Source organism: Leiobunum rupestre, chromosome 4, assembly GCF_980474605.1.
Source record: "Leiobunum rupestre chromosome 4, qqLeiRupe1.1.hap1, whole genome shotgun sequence".
Taxonomy (NCBI): Eukaryota; Metazoa; Arthropoda; class Arachnida; order Opiliones; family Sclerosomatidae; genus Leiobunum; species Leiobunum rupestre.
In genome coordinates this window covers 52,448,529-52,463,921 of record NC_143387.1, presented here as the reverse complement: position 1 = coordinate 52,463,921, position 15,393 = coordinate 52,448,529, and the positions used below count along the sequence as shown (strand labels likewise).

The following is a 15,393-nucleotide window of genomic DNA, read 5'->3' as shown; positions in this document are numbered from 1 at the left end:
AGTAACATAATCAACATAAGTATGACACTACCTATTTACCTAATGCGTTTTTTAAATAATGGTCTGTTTCGCCATTGTAAATTATTACGCGACTAAAGACTAATAACTCTCGGCTTATTCCTCTTATTCTTTGCAAATCGCCGAGTGATACAGCCAAGGCCCATTCAAAATTGAAATGCTTTCAAAAATGTAAATAATGCTAACTATGTATGAAAATATTTATGCATTATTATATAAGGAGATAAAAATAACTATTATAAACATTAGCTAGTTATTTTCGAATTTCAAACATGCGTTTTCGCTGGTAACCATCTGAAACTACACTACTACTATAACTAACAACGTTACTTTGTCAACAGGGTCAGTACAGAAATTTCTGGTGGTTGTAGGGGATGAGCTGAGAAATAAGCAGGTTTTTGTCGCGTTTCTCTGCGACGAGTTTAAAGAGCGCTTCAAAGTTTAACCTACTACCCCCTGGAAGTAGGCTGCTGTAAGCACGCACCCACGAAGCAGGAAAAAAACTATTTCGGGGCTTATTACCTACCAATTCGAAACTATCACGAGATTAAACGGCATCGCTAGTCATTAGGGTGGACTCAAAATATTGTTTAATAGATCCAGATTGGCTCTTAATTAGAGTATCTTCCATTTTGCTTTTTCTCCGCTTTTGGAAACCAAATGGGGTTTTTCTCAAACTCATTTTAAACTAGGTTGTATCAACCGAGGTCTCAAAATTAATTTAATCTTACACTATTTTGCAATCTTTATATATGATTCAACTATGATCGCGAGTTCTAAATTGCTGCTTTATCGTACGAAAACAGACTGGAAAATGAAGATATATGAAAAATTGAAAATGGTAAAGGATTTTTGAAATAGGCTCTACAAACCTAAAAAACTGACTTAACAAAGAGAAAGTGAGTCACCCTTTTTTTTCTTTGAAATAATACACATCTCTGCCACTGACGGTCATTTCAAAATAGTCGTCAAAATATAGCGAAGAGAACTATATACAAGCCTTAAATCTAGTCACAAGATAGCTTGTTGTTTGTTTATTTTTCTTTCTGTCGCAACTGTGCGATTTCAAGTTTCGTCTAGCCACGCGTGTAACTCCCCCTCAGCCGGAGGAGAAGTGACGGCCGCGTAAGGCACCCGTTGCGTTTTTGCTGACGCGCTTACCCCCTGGTATTATACAATGGGTATTATCCTTTTTAAATGGAGTGCATTTAAATATGGAAAAGCTGAAACTATGATATCAAATACAAATGGCGTTTATCCAAAATATTCCCTATGCACGTGCCAAAGGTTTAATCTTAGTGCTGATGTATTCTGTAACTACCGGAACCCAAAACCACCAAGCAGCCGGTAATGAGAAGTTCGGTAAGGCGCCTTGAACCCAATTGTTTCCAGTTATTTTTCCACTAGTTTTTTTTTAAACGGTGAAGCGATAAACGCAATAACAAATACCAAATGAACAGGCGAAGAAGAAAAGAAAACGAGAAACAGTTACCTAGTAGTGGCGACAAAGGCTCATTTCCTGCTCTTTAGGGTTCAAATCACGCGAAGCAGTATCGGTTAACTTAAATAAGACCGCGCGCAACGAGAGAGTAAAGAGAGAGACCAATCAGAGTACTAGAAAACATCTTATTTCCGGCACGGAACGAGAGAGAAGAGGCGCTTTCTCATCGAAGCCGTGTATGGCCAAAAGTAATAAATAAGTGTGGCGCTTAATTATCGAAGAAGCGGAAAGGCCAGCGCTTTGGTTTAATTGCTCAGACATATTACCATATGTAACATAATTACTCATAAGTATGCCACTGTACCTTTATTTCATTCAAAAAAGATTCACTAACTAACTGGGACTCACCTGAAGAGGTGTTCGAAACGATGGAGCTCATTTGCATTTTTTGAATTGGTGGGCAATTATAGACTGATATAGTATGAATAACAAGATATTTATTTATTTATTTATTTATTTATTTTTTAATTTAGAAAGTAAATAAAAAAGTTTAACCATGCATTTTTCATCTTCATTACAAATATTAGGTATATCGTTTACATTAAGCGTATCTACAAGTTAAGACATTTTACACTTTCTATGGGATTTTAACATACACTTCTTAAATGTGGGTGTATGGCCAGAAGTAATAAATAAGTGTGAGCCTAGTGGGTGATGGAGATTATTGAAGCCGTGTATGTCCAGAAGTGATAAACACTAAAAGCACTATGTATGTAGCGCTATAAGCACCATAAATAGAATATAAGCATGACACTCCCTATTATCATAACACTACATTCTTTCAAGATAAGACTGGTTCGACAAAGACCATATAAATAAAAGAACCCAAGAAGTAATTGACTTGAATTTACGATTATATTAGTTATTTCCGTATTTGGTGCTAATAAAAGAACTTTCCACGTAGGATGGTAGTTCCTTCTCAGCATTCTCATTTAAAAGAAAAAGGCGCCCAATATTATTTAAATCACCCGAAAAGTTATTTGTGCTTATTTTTTAAAATTCCTTAACTTTTTCCTGGTTTTTGTTTATCGCTCCGACAAAAAAAAAGATATTTTGGGTAGTGCAGGCTTGTTTTTTTTTCATGGTCTTAAATCTAATTGTAAAATATGCCTATTACTGAACGAATCGACATTATTTGTATGTTTTTGCTTATGCTGAACAACTTTTCAATTGAAACAATTTTTGAAAACCGTGAAATCTCATCGGATTGATCTGAAATTTAAATTTAAACATACCCTACAAAAAATCGTTTTTCAGAAAAATGCCTGGACCGATGAGTAGGGGTGAGTTGAGAAGTATACCTGTTTTTCCCCCATTTTCCAACGATGAGTTAAAAGAGCGCCAGAGAGCTTCCAAGTGTGGCCTACTAGCCCCTGGAAGTAGGCTGCAATCAGCGCAAAACCAAGCAGCCAGGGAAACGCGAACATTAAGGTTTGGGTTCATGTGATATGTAAAAAAGGACTTTGTAAACAAATCGAGCTAACCAGCGTACAAAAGCAAACTTAAACAGTATTTAAAGTCCCCACTGCTTGGTATTGCGTTTGTCGCAGCCTACTTCCAGGGGCTAGTAGGCCACACTTGGAAGCTCTCTGGCGCTCTTTTAACTCACCGTTGGAAAATGGGAAAACAGGCATACCTTCTCCACTCACCCCCGACAACACCCTGTATGCGCTCTCTCGTGGCATATAACTCGCATATAAAGTATAGTGAACGCATTTAAAATCCACGACCTTCTCCTAACTTCTTAGCTTATTTTTAAAAGTCCTTAACTTTTACCCTTATTTTTGTTTATCGCTCGGGCAAAAAAAAAAGATATTTTGGGTAGTGCGGATTTGTTTCTTTTTTCCTGATCTGATATCGAAATAGCGCTCAGAATCGGAGGGCGTTTTCCTTATGAAAATGATGAGAAAATCGAGTCAAATAAAAGCAAATTTCCATCCGCGTGTTTTGACCCGATAAATTGCACTTGGGAGTTGCGAGTATAGCTATTTCTATGTATAAAATATAGTTTCATAAAAACCAAAACGTTTTTTGTTTCGGCCTAGGAGCGTGCAAAATTTCAAATTCGAGGTCAAAATGTGTTTTCATGAGGAAAACGCCTCCAACATGGGGAGTATAGCAGTCTGATAACTTCGGTTCATGGAGTTGTTTATTTAAATGTAGCCGGAATACTCGGAATTCTTCAGTTTAAAATAAAATGGGAAATTACCGAATCAACCCCCCCCCCCCCCCCAGCCCCTACGAGAGCTACGATCAGTAAGTTAATCATAAAAAAAATATTTATATTTGAGGCGCTTTAGCCCTTTCGATATCTTTAAATTGTGTATGATCGGTATACGAATTCCCAAGAGTGTGGTGTCTATACCAATGTTGTACCATTAAAACTATTCGTAGTAAATGTTGAAACCGAATACTTTGTTGAACGGTCAATTTTCCAATAACCGATTCAGGGTTTTTATCACATTGCGCGCTAATTTTTTCAGGTTCCTCAATTACTGATAATACACTTTTAAATATATCGAAATCTTTTACAAATTTAACTTTATTATCTGGTACTTCGATGGGTTGATTAATATATAAAGCCAATAGAGGTATTGATATGAAAATGGCGTCCTTAAAAGTACATATCGGTTCCGGCAGCGTGACATTCGTTTTAACTAGAGTATAAGTTTGAAGACCCGTGATGAGACTGATCATATCGCAAACGATCAAGACGTGGTAATCCGAAAAGTACAGACTCGTATACGGATTATAAAAGCGTTTTGTCATTTCGATGACGCTCTCCCACGAATCTAACGATAAACTCATTTTATAATTAAATGTTTTACGGGTCCTTGTAGCGGAATTTTACGGTCGGTACTATTTTTAAGTATAAATTGGGTAGAACCACTGTAATTAGAAAGAGGGGCGTTGACAAATCTGCATAATTTAATATAATCTGAAGCGCTTGGTACCGTAATAGGATGGCCGAAAGGGAAATAACGCCACTCATTCATGTATTCGCTATAAACGCGAGCTACGGGTCGTTTGGCGATATTACAAAATCCACTTCCCAGCAAGGAATCAACGAGCTCTATAGCCTCATTTAAAGATACGTTACGAATTAACTCTTCTGATAGATCAACAGTGACTAAACCGGTATTAACTATCTCTAAAACCGATTCTTTGGGCGACGTTTTAAATAAATGGGTAAATAAAATGGTCCGAACAACTGATGATACATCCGTTTCGGTGTATCTTAGTTTTTCATCAGACCTAGCTTCTTTGGTAAAATAGAAACCATTTATTAATTGACATAAACAATTGTCGGATTCAATTATGTTTTGATCATTAGTGCACGGTTGAGGAGGCTTAAAATCAGACAACGTGTATATGAATCGGGCGCTATTAGATTGAACGTTAAACATCGCCCAATGTCTGGAATCATTTATATTTCCGATAATTTTCCACTGCCGGAGCCGCGAAAAGAAATATTACCCAATTTGGGGTGTAAAATAAAACGATACGCTAATGGAGGCAAGGTAGACTCTATAAGACGCGAAATTGAATCTATATTTAAGCGCGGATACACTCACGTGGTAAATATGCCGGGACCTTTAGACGAGATAGCCTATAACGCGAGATGCTTCTATATAATACCCGTAGACGAAAGATTTATAAAATATGTCGCCGAAATTTGTAGCAGATCAATCTCTCCAAAAACATTTTGAGAGGGCGAATTAAAAAATTAAACGGAATGACAACTAGCTTATTTTCAACCTTAATTCGACCCAGTCACTTCCCAAATTGTTTTCACCGAATCACCGCTTTTTTTAGACCACTGCTCAAAACACCCTTATGGTGTTGGTTAAAACCACCTCTAAATTATACCATAATAAATAGACTAATAAATTATTAAAAATAAATAACTTACGAGCTTAATTACTCAGTCTATCATTTACACAAGGAATTAAAAGCCTTAATTGTCACGTCCCTGATGTGGAACAACGATCACTACTAAGGGAACCAGAAATACTTATAATAATATAGAAAAATAAAATGAAATCGTTGACACTAAATCTTAAAATTTACAAAAACTAACCCTAAATAAAATACCCTTGTAAGTCTTAGATGGGGAGATTTATTTCTGGGGACTCGAAAGATACATAATTGAGAGTTGCTTTTGAAGTTAAAATAAAAGTAATCGTAAATTTAATGTTAAAATTTCGACTGGATAAAAAAGTAAGTTAGTTATGTTTTGCATTTCCCAGGGCTCCCAGCGATTTTTTTGTAAATATTATAGGAATTATAGGAAATTTCATAGAAAATATAGGAATTTATAGGAACATTATTAGCCAAAAAATAGAAATTTATAGGACCATTGTAGCTAAAAATGGGAATTTATAGGAACATTTTAGCTAAAAATAGGAATTTATACGAACAATTTTGAAAAAAAATAGGAAATTATAGGTGTATATTGAAATTATAGGAATTTCTGGATATAGCTATAGAAAAAACTAGAACATTTCGAGAAAATAGGAATTTATAGGAACAATTTTGAGAAAATAGTGCTGCGAGGACGCAAAAAATAAGACCGCCTCCTTTTTTCCTCCCCCCCCCCCCCTAGCGTGACGGCGTTAGGGCCTCAACATGTCCGTCGATAGTCTCGACATATTCATTCTTAAAATCTAGGTCGAGCTTAGGCTATAAAATCTCAATGTAGAGAATTTTTACCAGGATAAATCTAAAATCATGGCGAGTGGTGATTTCTATCTAGAACCTGTAGTTCCTTTGCCGCGATCGTTAAAATTTCTCTCTCTTCGAGTAGTAAGAACTTTTAATCTTTTTAAAAAACAAAATATTTGTACAAAATTAGAAGAATATTGTTTACATAGTGTATTTCTAGAGTCAAAAATTTTAATCGAGCCATATGGTTCAATTATTTTTAAATGCCCATTTTTTAAATATTCGTTTAAATTAAACCCCACCTTATTTATTGCGCCCTATGATTCACGAATTGAGCAAACACAAACATTTTGTTCATTTTCTGTTCATGATAAAAGTTTTAAATGTGGCCATCCAGGAATTGTGTATGATGAACTATTATTCCATACTAAATCGATGTTATACGGCTGGTTTAGCTACGAAATTCTACATTTATCAAGCAAATATATGCACATCTTTTGCAATGCTAACCAAATTTCGTGGTGGAATCAACATAATTTAAAACAGTTTCAGTCTGAACTACATTTACTAGACCAAATCCAACATGTTGGCTCTGTCCAACATAAAGTACGATCTGTTTTAATCAATGCGGACATTCTCGAGATGTATTCATCAGAGGCAATTAAGATCAAAAATAGTGTATTTGTTCGCTCAATGATGGAGCAGCAAGAGAAAATCAAAGAATTGTTGTGGTAAATATTTTTCAATACATTTATTTAAATAGATTAATTAATATTTAAAAATTCTAGCCCGAATTTCAAACCAGATACATCGTTTTGTACCGAAGCAGAAAAATATCTTCTACGGATTGATGTAATTATAATTATTTTTAATTATACACTTATAATATTTTTAATTTTGTGTTTTTTATTTTTTAGCCTTTAAATTATTTATATCCTTTTTGTTAATTCTTTATTGTTTGTTAAGTTAATTTGTTAGTTTTATTTAACGTATAATATTTCTTGTATTGTTTATTATTTAAAAAAAATTGTTTGTATAGAATATAACAATTATTAAACAATATAATATCTAATTTATTTACTATTAAATTTTATTATTTTTAATAAACAAGTTTAGCATTGTTTAAGAATAAAAAAAATGTGTAACCAGAAGTAAATGATCAGTAGTAATTGGGGGGAGGGGGTCATACACGAGCGCTGATATCTCGGTCCGAGCTTGCCCGATCGTGTCCAAACTTGTTTGGGTGATAGACCGAGGCTTATTGGGTGTGATCAGGGGTCAAGCATCGAGGTCAAAGGTCATATTCAAGGTCAAATTTGAGATAAAAAACAAAAAATATTTTATTGACTTTTCTTAAGGACAAAACTGGTTTTTAATTTTTTCTTCTTAACTTTTGGTCGTACGTTGTAAGCATCGCGTATTACTCCGACAAGTATCACACTTATTTGTAACTTTTGGTCATACGTTGTAAGCACCGCGTATTACTCCGATAAGTGTCACACTTATTTGTAACTTTTGGTCATACGTTGTAAGCATCGCGTATTACTCCGATAAGTGTCACACTTATTTGTAATATTTGGTCATACGTTGTAAGCATCGCGTATTACTCCGATAAGTGAATATATAAAAATAAAATTAAATCATTGTCAATAAATCTTAAAATTAAAAAAAAACTAACACTAAATAAAATACCCATCCTCACCCCTTCTAACGTGAATAAAGAAAAAAGAACTCAGAATTATAAGATTTTCACCAAGAATTGATCTATTTATATTATAGAGAGGATGTTTATATTCCGTCGATTTTCACCTTGGCTCCCTTGCAGCTCTAGGATAAGATATAAAATGAGCATCAAAAAAGAGGTAAGCTACAATACATGGGATTGTCCAGGCGGTCATTCAAGTTGTCAGAGATGTCAATCAGTTGTCACTCGTCAAAAAATTAAGTACAGGATAAGAGGGGTGGAAATTCGCTCTGGTCTCGGTCTTTAAAATTCAATCAATTCCAGGCGGCGCGTTATTGGCTCCCTAAAAATTACATCCTCTTGATGCAGTTGCGGTAATATACGTATATCCGCGTGAGTGACGCGTTAAATAAGAACGCCTCCTTTTTAATGATGCGACGTGACTTACAGTATATAAACATTATCTCTATACAGGGTGTTAACTGGAAAATGAACCAGTGCGAATATCTCAAAACGTTTTGTAGCTAAGATTTTAACCTGGTCTCTATCGCAATTCATTTTAGGGTTTACTTATCTTTGATCTCGACTTCCTATTTAGAAAATCAGATTCGGTTAAAGCTAGTTAGCCATAAAATGTGACGCGAAACACTTTTCTAATTGGAACCAATTTCGTAAGTCCTATGTTTTTCAAGGTAAGTTTCGAATTACCTCGAAGACATGGTTCAAGGTCATTAAAATTTTCATAGTCGGTTAACCCCCCCCCCCCCCTCAGCGCTCTATTTCAAAATCTTAGCTAAAACACGTTGTGAGATATACGCTCTGGTTCATTTTTCAGTTAACACCCTGTTTATAAATAGATCAATTCTTGATTTCCCATTTGGATAAAAAGAACTAAACAATAGGAAATCAAACCTTAAACCATCCCACCCTACTAATAAAGAAATGAAATTAGGGCTTAACTCAAACAGGCCTATTCTCAAAACAAACAGATAAACAAGAAAAGAAAATCGTTTATTTAAAACAAAAATTGCTTTTGTAAACAAAAGAATGGAATTTCACCCTACAGCTGAAACTCTGAAAACATGGAGCATGTCTTCAATCCAAAAAAATTGATATTATATATTAACTATTTTCTGCTTTAAATAACTCGACTAAGTACACTAACATTAATAATAATTACATTTTCAAATCACCCAATTACCCTTATCTAATTTTAAGCACAACTAGCCTAGATTTAAAAACGTTTTTTTTTTAAACTAAAATGAGTCTACTTAGATACATTATCATCTTACGTTTTATTAAGGGGTCTATTCATTTTGTTCATATACAGGGTGTTTTAAAGGGTATTGCAAAAATTTGAAGGAGTTGTAGGGTGGTGCGTTGAGAAATATGCCCGTATCAAGAATGTATTTATTTATACTCAGGGAGAATGAATATGTCGAGATTATTTTTAGCGTTTCTCCAATTCCACCCGTTGGGGCCCCCGGTATGCTCCTCCGCTTTAATAAAATCAAATAATACTGCAATCTCATTAGTTGTTAAAAATTACGTTTTTCGACGCGATTAACGCTGCTGCGAGGACGCAAAAAAATAAGACCGCCTCCTTCCCCCCCCCCCCCCCCTTAGCGTGACGGGGTTAGGGGCTCAACGTGTCCGTCGATAGTCTCGACATATTCATTCTCCCCGAGTATAAATAATTACATTCTTGCCTGTATTTTTCCAATTTAAACTCATCTTAGGAGAAAGGGGAAAAATACAAGCATTTGGGACTTTGAGAGTTGATTATGAGTTACAATATTATATTAAAATAAGAGGTATTTAAGACTTCACTTTGGTATCATATGGGGAGACTAATTTTTGGGAACTTGAAAGAGGCTTATTTGAGATTTGATTATGAATTACAATATTATATTAAAATAAGAGTCCTTTAAGCTAGTCTCATATTTGAAGACGTATATTTTGGGAATTAAAAAAAAAAAAAGATTCCACTATGAGTTACAATATTATATTAAAACAAGTCATTTAAGACTTCACTTAAGTCTTATAAGGGAGATTCATTTCTGGGGACTCTAAAGATACATAATTGAGAATTGTTTTTGAAGTTAAAAAAAGTAATCGTAAATTTAATGTTAAACTTTCGACTGGACCCTCTTATCCAGTTCTTTTTGTAGTGTTATCTAAAAATGAGGGGATTTTTTTGACAATAGGTACTTTTGTTTTTTGGTTTGATATTTGTCAAGGATTACAGTAATGCAAAAAGTTTTAACCGCAATTTATTATTTAAAAAGATATGATCAATGTAAAATTGTTACTTGCCAGCAATTTATACAAGGGAACATTCATATTTCGAGATTTGTGTACGTGTTGGATGAGGTAGGACTGATGACGAGGACGATTCTTTAAATTCCTAGATTTTAATACTTTTCTGATAACGTAGGACTGATGACGAAAAAGAAAAAGACTGAAATGCAAAACAGTACTAACTTTTAAGGGTTGGGAATTTTGCCCGCATTTCAACGCAATTTAGGCTTTTTTTTAACCATAATATGTCATATTATATGTCTTCTGTGTGATGTTGACTTATATAACGTCTAATGTATTCTAAGTATTGGCGCGCGGCGCCTCCCCAATCCATACTAAAAAAAGCTAGGGGGCCATCTATAACGCAACCTAGAGGACAGCACCAAGCCTGACACATCAAGTATCGTCAACCCGATATTAATCCAACTAACCTAATAATATAAATAACTTAACCGAACCTATTTTCCCGCCAAAACCCCTAAAATGCGTTGAAATACGGCGAAAATACCTAAAATAAAAAAGGAGGTTAGTAATGTTTTGCATTTCCACATTCTTTCTTTTTCGTCATCGGCCCCACGTTATCCAAATTGCAATAAAATCTAGGAATTTAAAGAATCGTCCTAGGGATAATACTCATTCAAAAAACTCACCCCATTTTAAAAGTTTTAAATTCCAACTTAATCGCTTTACCAACCCCACCCCAACATCCTATAGTTCTCTTATTGATTAAATTTTGGTCTCCTTCTAATCCTCTGCGTAATGTAGCGAATAGATCTCAGTAAAACTTGTGGATGTGAAAAGTAATAAGTGTCACACTTATGTAACAATATCGTACACTAATGGCTATAAACTATATGAGATGTCAACTACGAGCTGACATTTTCGTTTTTCCCATGTTAGTCTATTCTTTGTCTGTTATTTATATACACATCTCTCGAGGAATCTACTATGGTTCTTACAAAAACATTACCACATGAATAACTTATATTTCTCCTATTATTAAAAGCTATAGCCTTAATTAAGTTCTCGTATTTCATCTGAGATATTTTTCAAATATGCACCCATTTATAGGTCCCACGCGTAGTTTACATTTCTGGTAAAAATCTTAGAACTTAGTTGATACTCAGGTCTATGTTTCTAAGAAAATTAACCAGCATAAATATTAAAAATGAAAAACCATTACCTCTGGTATCCAGGACGTCGTTTTGCCTTTCGAATCTCTGCTTGCTTTGGCATTGGGAATCACAACTTTCATCACAGTTAAGTCACTTTGGTTTTGCGGGTATTAGGCTGTCCCCATGACCCCGTCGCAAGAGACACCACCGATTGTTTCCATTGTCTAACCGAACATAATCTTGTATTCATAGCCTTTCATTGCTTGGTTTTGAAATTACGCACATGGAAGATAAAGCTGTTGTTAAAATAAACACTACATTAAGATTGAAGACAACGGTAAACGAACCAATGGAATGTTTCCTCCTTTTGGTGGATTCACACACGCAGCAATCTCTATATGAAATGTCAACGTGCATGATCTTGGGCCAGGATTTCAATCGTCAAACTGAACGTAATCTTGGTATGCATGGCGTTTTATTGCTTGGTTTTGAAAAATTACATAAATGGAAGATAAAACTGTGGTTATAATAAACACTACATTAAGAGTTAAGACAACGATAAACAAAACCAATGGCATGTTTCCTCCTATCGATTAGATGACGCCCACAGCAATCTCTGCCTTATACATAGGGCAGACTAGGCAAAGTGACTAGGTCCTCGGCCTACGAAAATTTTAGGAGACATTAGGGCCTACTATTCCATATGGATGGGCCTACGAAGGTCTGAAAAGTCGCTAAATGAGAGATTATTGCCTAAGGCCTACGGAAAGTTCAATTCCATATTAAAAGGGTCTGCTAAATTCCGGAAAGTCGTTAAATGATAAATTTTTACCTAAGGCCTACTGAAAGACTAAAACGGCCCTGTTTCCAGCCCCAATATTTAAATATGTTTTGGCTTACTTGGTCCTCAATTTCCAATAGGCAGGCTGTTCCTCGACTTGCATCTTATCTCACGTTCGATAGAAATCACTGTAAAATGAAAATTCATAATTATGGATTATGGTTTTTCACCTTTGGAAAGTATTCCGCCTCCAGGCTCCAAACAAATTTGAAATAACGAAGTAAATAGGGCGTTGTCTGCGGAGATTCGGAGAAAGTGTTTAGTTTCACTTTGGCATTGGCAAGTAATGCGACACTCGTCACCACGGCCAACTTTGATCTAGCGCTATACACTCTTTTTTCGCGCTATTTTCCTGGCCGCGTCCATGTTTTGTTTTCCCCTTGCAGCCCCATCCCCCATTACGGGAGCCACAAAGAGTGGATGCTAGCAAGGTGGAATCCCCGCTGAGGGCAGAGGCAATAACCGACGACCGGGAGGCAAGTATAAGAGGGGGTAAAATAATAAAGGCGCGAAAAAGAGTGAATAGCTGCCAACCCAGTCGTTGAAGTTTCTATTTAAACCGCGGAGGATTAAGGGAAGGGGAGTTGTATTGAGGCGCCTCTTATGGCTGCATCCGTAGTCAGTTTTTTCTTTAATTTTTACAAAAATGGTAGGGACGAAAACTATATTTATGTCTGCTCCAATCGGCAAAACTGACAACAGAGAAAGAACCTAAAAGGTTTTCCTCTTACGGCCAACTTAGTTACACTTTGTCAAAAAGGGAAATTATATTTCATGGTAGATTATTTAAAAAAAAATTAAATACCCTTAAATTTCCCATGAAATGTTCGAAATACCCTCATTTTCCCCATTACCCTCAGTCTCGAAAAAAAAATCCCTCTCGAGGTCAATTTTACGCGAAAAAGGGTAAAATACCCTCAAAGTGGAAGCATTGCGCCGAACCTCAGGGCTCAGGCTTCCTATTTCATAATGTAGATGGGGTTCCTTTCTTTCCAAAAAATATTTTGTTTCGTTTTTTTTAGTTCGGGAGAATTTAAAATAAAATAGCAAAGAAATGTGTCCGATAAAAGGGGCGTCCGATAATAGGGGGGACTGACCCCACATATTACTTAAAAATCCTTGATCCTACATTGAGACTCATTGGCGACTATAAAGTAAGACTCCCATTTTTGGTAAGGGACACTTTCCCACCCTCATGCGCGGATATTTATTTAAAAAGAAACAATTGAAAGAAATATCATCATGCAATTATGCATTTTTTTATTACAGAAGTTTTATCCTCTTACAGTTCTTTATTTTGGAATCTGATAAAACGGAATTACGGGCGAACGATACTACTCGTTTGTGATGACATACTTTATGCTTTCTACAATACACTACGCTTCTAGAACAATCGTAACACTGAGAACAAACTAAACATTCTCTGGGTGATTTTAAACACTCCACGCAATTGGTATCTTCATTTCCCATCATCACGTATAAATCCGACCACGGGACGCGTTTAACGCAATAACTTTTGAAAGTGATCGAATCGTTTAAGGTGACGGACCATTTACTACAATGTTCCGAACACGGGCACGCGCTTTCTTTTTTTAAATAAACGTAGAGTTTTCTAGGCCATACGGCCAACATTGATAGACGGCATATTTTATGAGTATCTTTTATAGCTTTTTTGATGGTTGATTAGTCCGCACTACAAAATCTGTACAATTAACATCTTAGGCTTCCCAAATTCACTTAAACCGTCGGATTAATAGCTCTTTTTATTAAGTAGCGGGGCCTTATTGATTAAATGTGACTCTTACGTCACCGTCTCTTACTTTTACAAGCCTACACTCGCCAGAGGATTATACAGGATGTGTCAAAAGACAAAGCTACCTTTTTTTTGTATTTTTTTTCAGTAATTTTCCAACACCCCCCCCCCCTCATTATTTTCATTGAGCTGTGCGCGCTAATTAATGTATTATTTGTTCCGTATTATTCATGTTCGATTATTTAAATTTTATTAATATCAATGTTTCTATCTTAAATGGTTTCATTAAACCCGTTATACTTTGTTAATCCTCTAACTATTGGTTTATTGTAAAATTTAAGTTGACTTCGACTCCATAGAGCACTATTTAAGCCGAAGATTTTCGCTAAAAGACAAGCGACTAGACCTCCTCACTCTGTTACTAAAATAATAGTGAAACCGAAATTCCAAAAAATTGATTGTCATTCCCAGTCTGTGTGTTACGTATGACTTAATGAATACTTATTTACTCTTTATTATAAACCAATCCCAAAAATTAAATTAGGCGAGGAAACCATTTAAACCTTATAGCAACCTTTGAGCGGAAATTGCCAGAAATCGGTTTAATAGGGTGGATGAAAATATCATTTATCCCAAAAAAAAATGTCTAATCTGAAAGTAGTACGTATCACGTACTTTTAATTTCAATAAAAATTTATTTTATATTTTTATATATCGTTTTATAATCTTCGTAAGTAATCGATGAATCTAATTCTCGAACTTGGTGAAAGGAGAGATCTGGTTTGTTAACATATCCAATCGGTTTTTTTTTATAAGAGTCGGTTTGATTTATTTTAATACGAGATAAAACTTCCATTAACGAATCGGTATACACATCGAGGGAATAACCCGTAAGCGGTTTTAAGGGTTCTCCGTCGTTTAAATAAATCCTTTCTGGGTTTATTTCGCGAATAATTTCTTTAAATTGAGACTGATTTACGAAACGACTTTTTATGGGTTGAATAGCTCTTATATCTCTCCAAGCCGTTACTGGTTCGTTTGTTCCGTTTAAACCGAGCATTAAGTATCCGCATAAATGTTTATGTAATAAAATATTTCTCACCTGTCCAGAATTACGAGACATATTAATGAATGAACTCGCAATATTCGTCGTACGGTGGCGTCTCTCTTTAGAAATTTCCACCGTCTGTTTCATGATTTTGGCCGACATCGCGCAATTGTTTTAATATACTAGGTACTTTGCTAATATATCTATATATAAGTACAATGCAATAAAATATATATAATAATTGCAAAATATTTAATTAAATAAAAAAACGTTACCGTTAGAAAAGCCGCGGAAAAGCTGAAATTATGATATCAAATACAAATGGCGTTTATCCAAAATATTCCCGATGCACGTGCCCAAGGTTTAATCTCAGTGTTTATGTATACTGTAACAAAACCACCAAACAACCGGTAATGTGAAGTTCGGTAAGGCGCCTTGAACCCAATTGTTTCCAGTTATTTTTCCAC

At 35.2% G+C, this 15,393-nt stretch overlaps 1 protein-coding gene across 17 annotated transcripts in view; it reads right to left on the bottom strand.

Moving 5' to 3' along the window:
- LOC149948232 (uncharacterized) overlaps window positions 1-12,423 on the bottom strand; it is a 30,296-nt gene extending 17,873 nt beyond the window's left edge. For 11 of the 17 annotated variants that reach the window (XR_016480591.1, XR_016480592.1, XR_016480587.1 and 8 more), the window contains exons 1-3: window positions 12,185-12,423; window positions 11,632-11,947; window positions 11,353-11,546 (exon numbers count right to left, since the gene is read on the bottom strand). Coding sequence is in view for 8 of the 17 variants with exons in the window: in XM_090173195.1 (XP_090029321.1) it covers window positions 11,353-11,424 (72 nt within the window). In the remaining 9 variants the exon portion in view is untranslated. Of the gene's footprint in view, window positions 1-11,352; window positions 11,547-11,631; window positions 11,948-12,184 lie in introns of those variants that run through there. The other 6 variants (XM_090173199.1, XM_090173200.1, XM_090173201.1 and 3 more) reach the window with 3 other exon arrangements.
- Window positions 12,424-15,393: the final 2,970 nt, after the last annotated feature.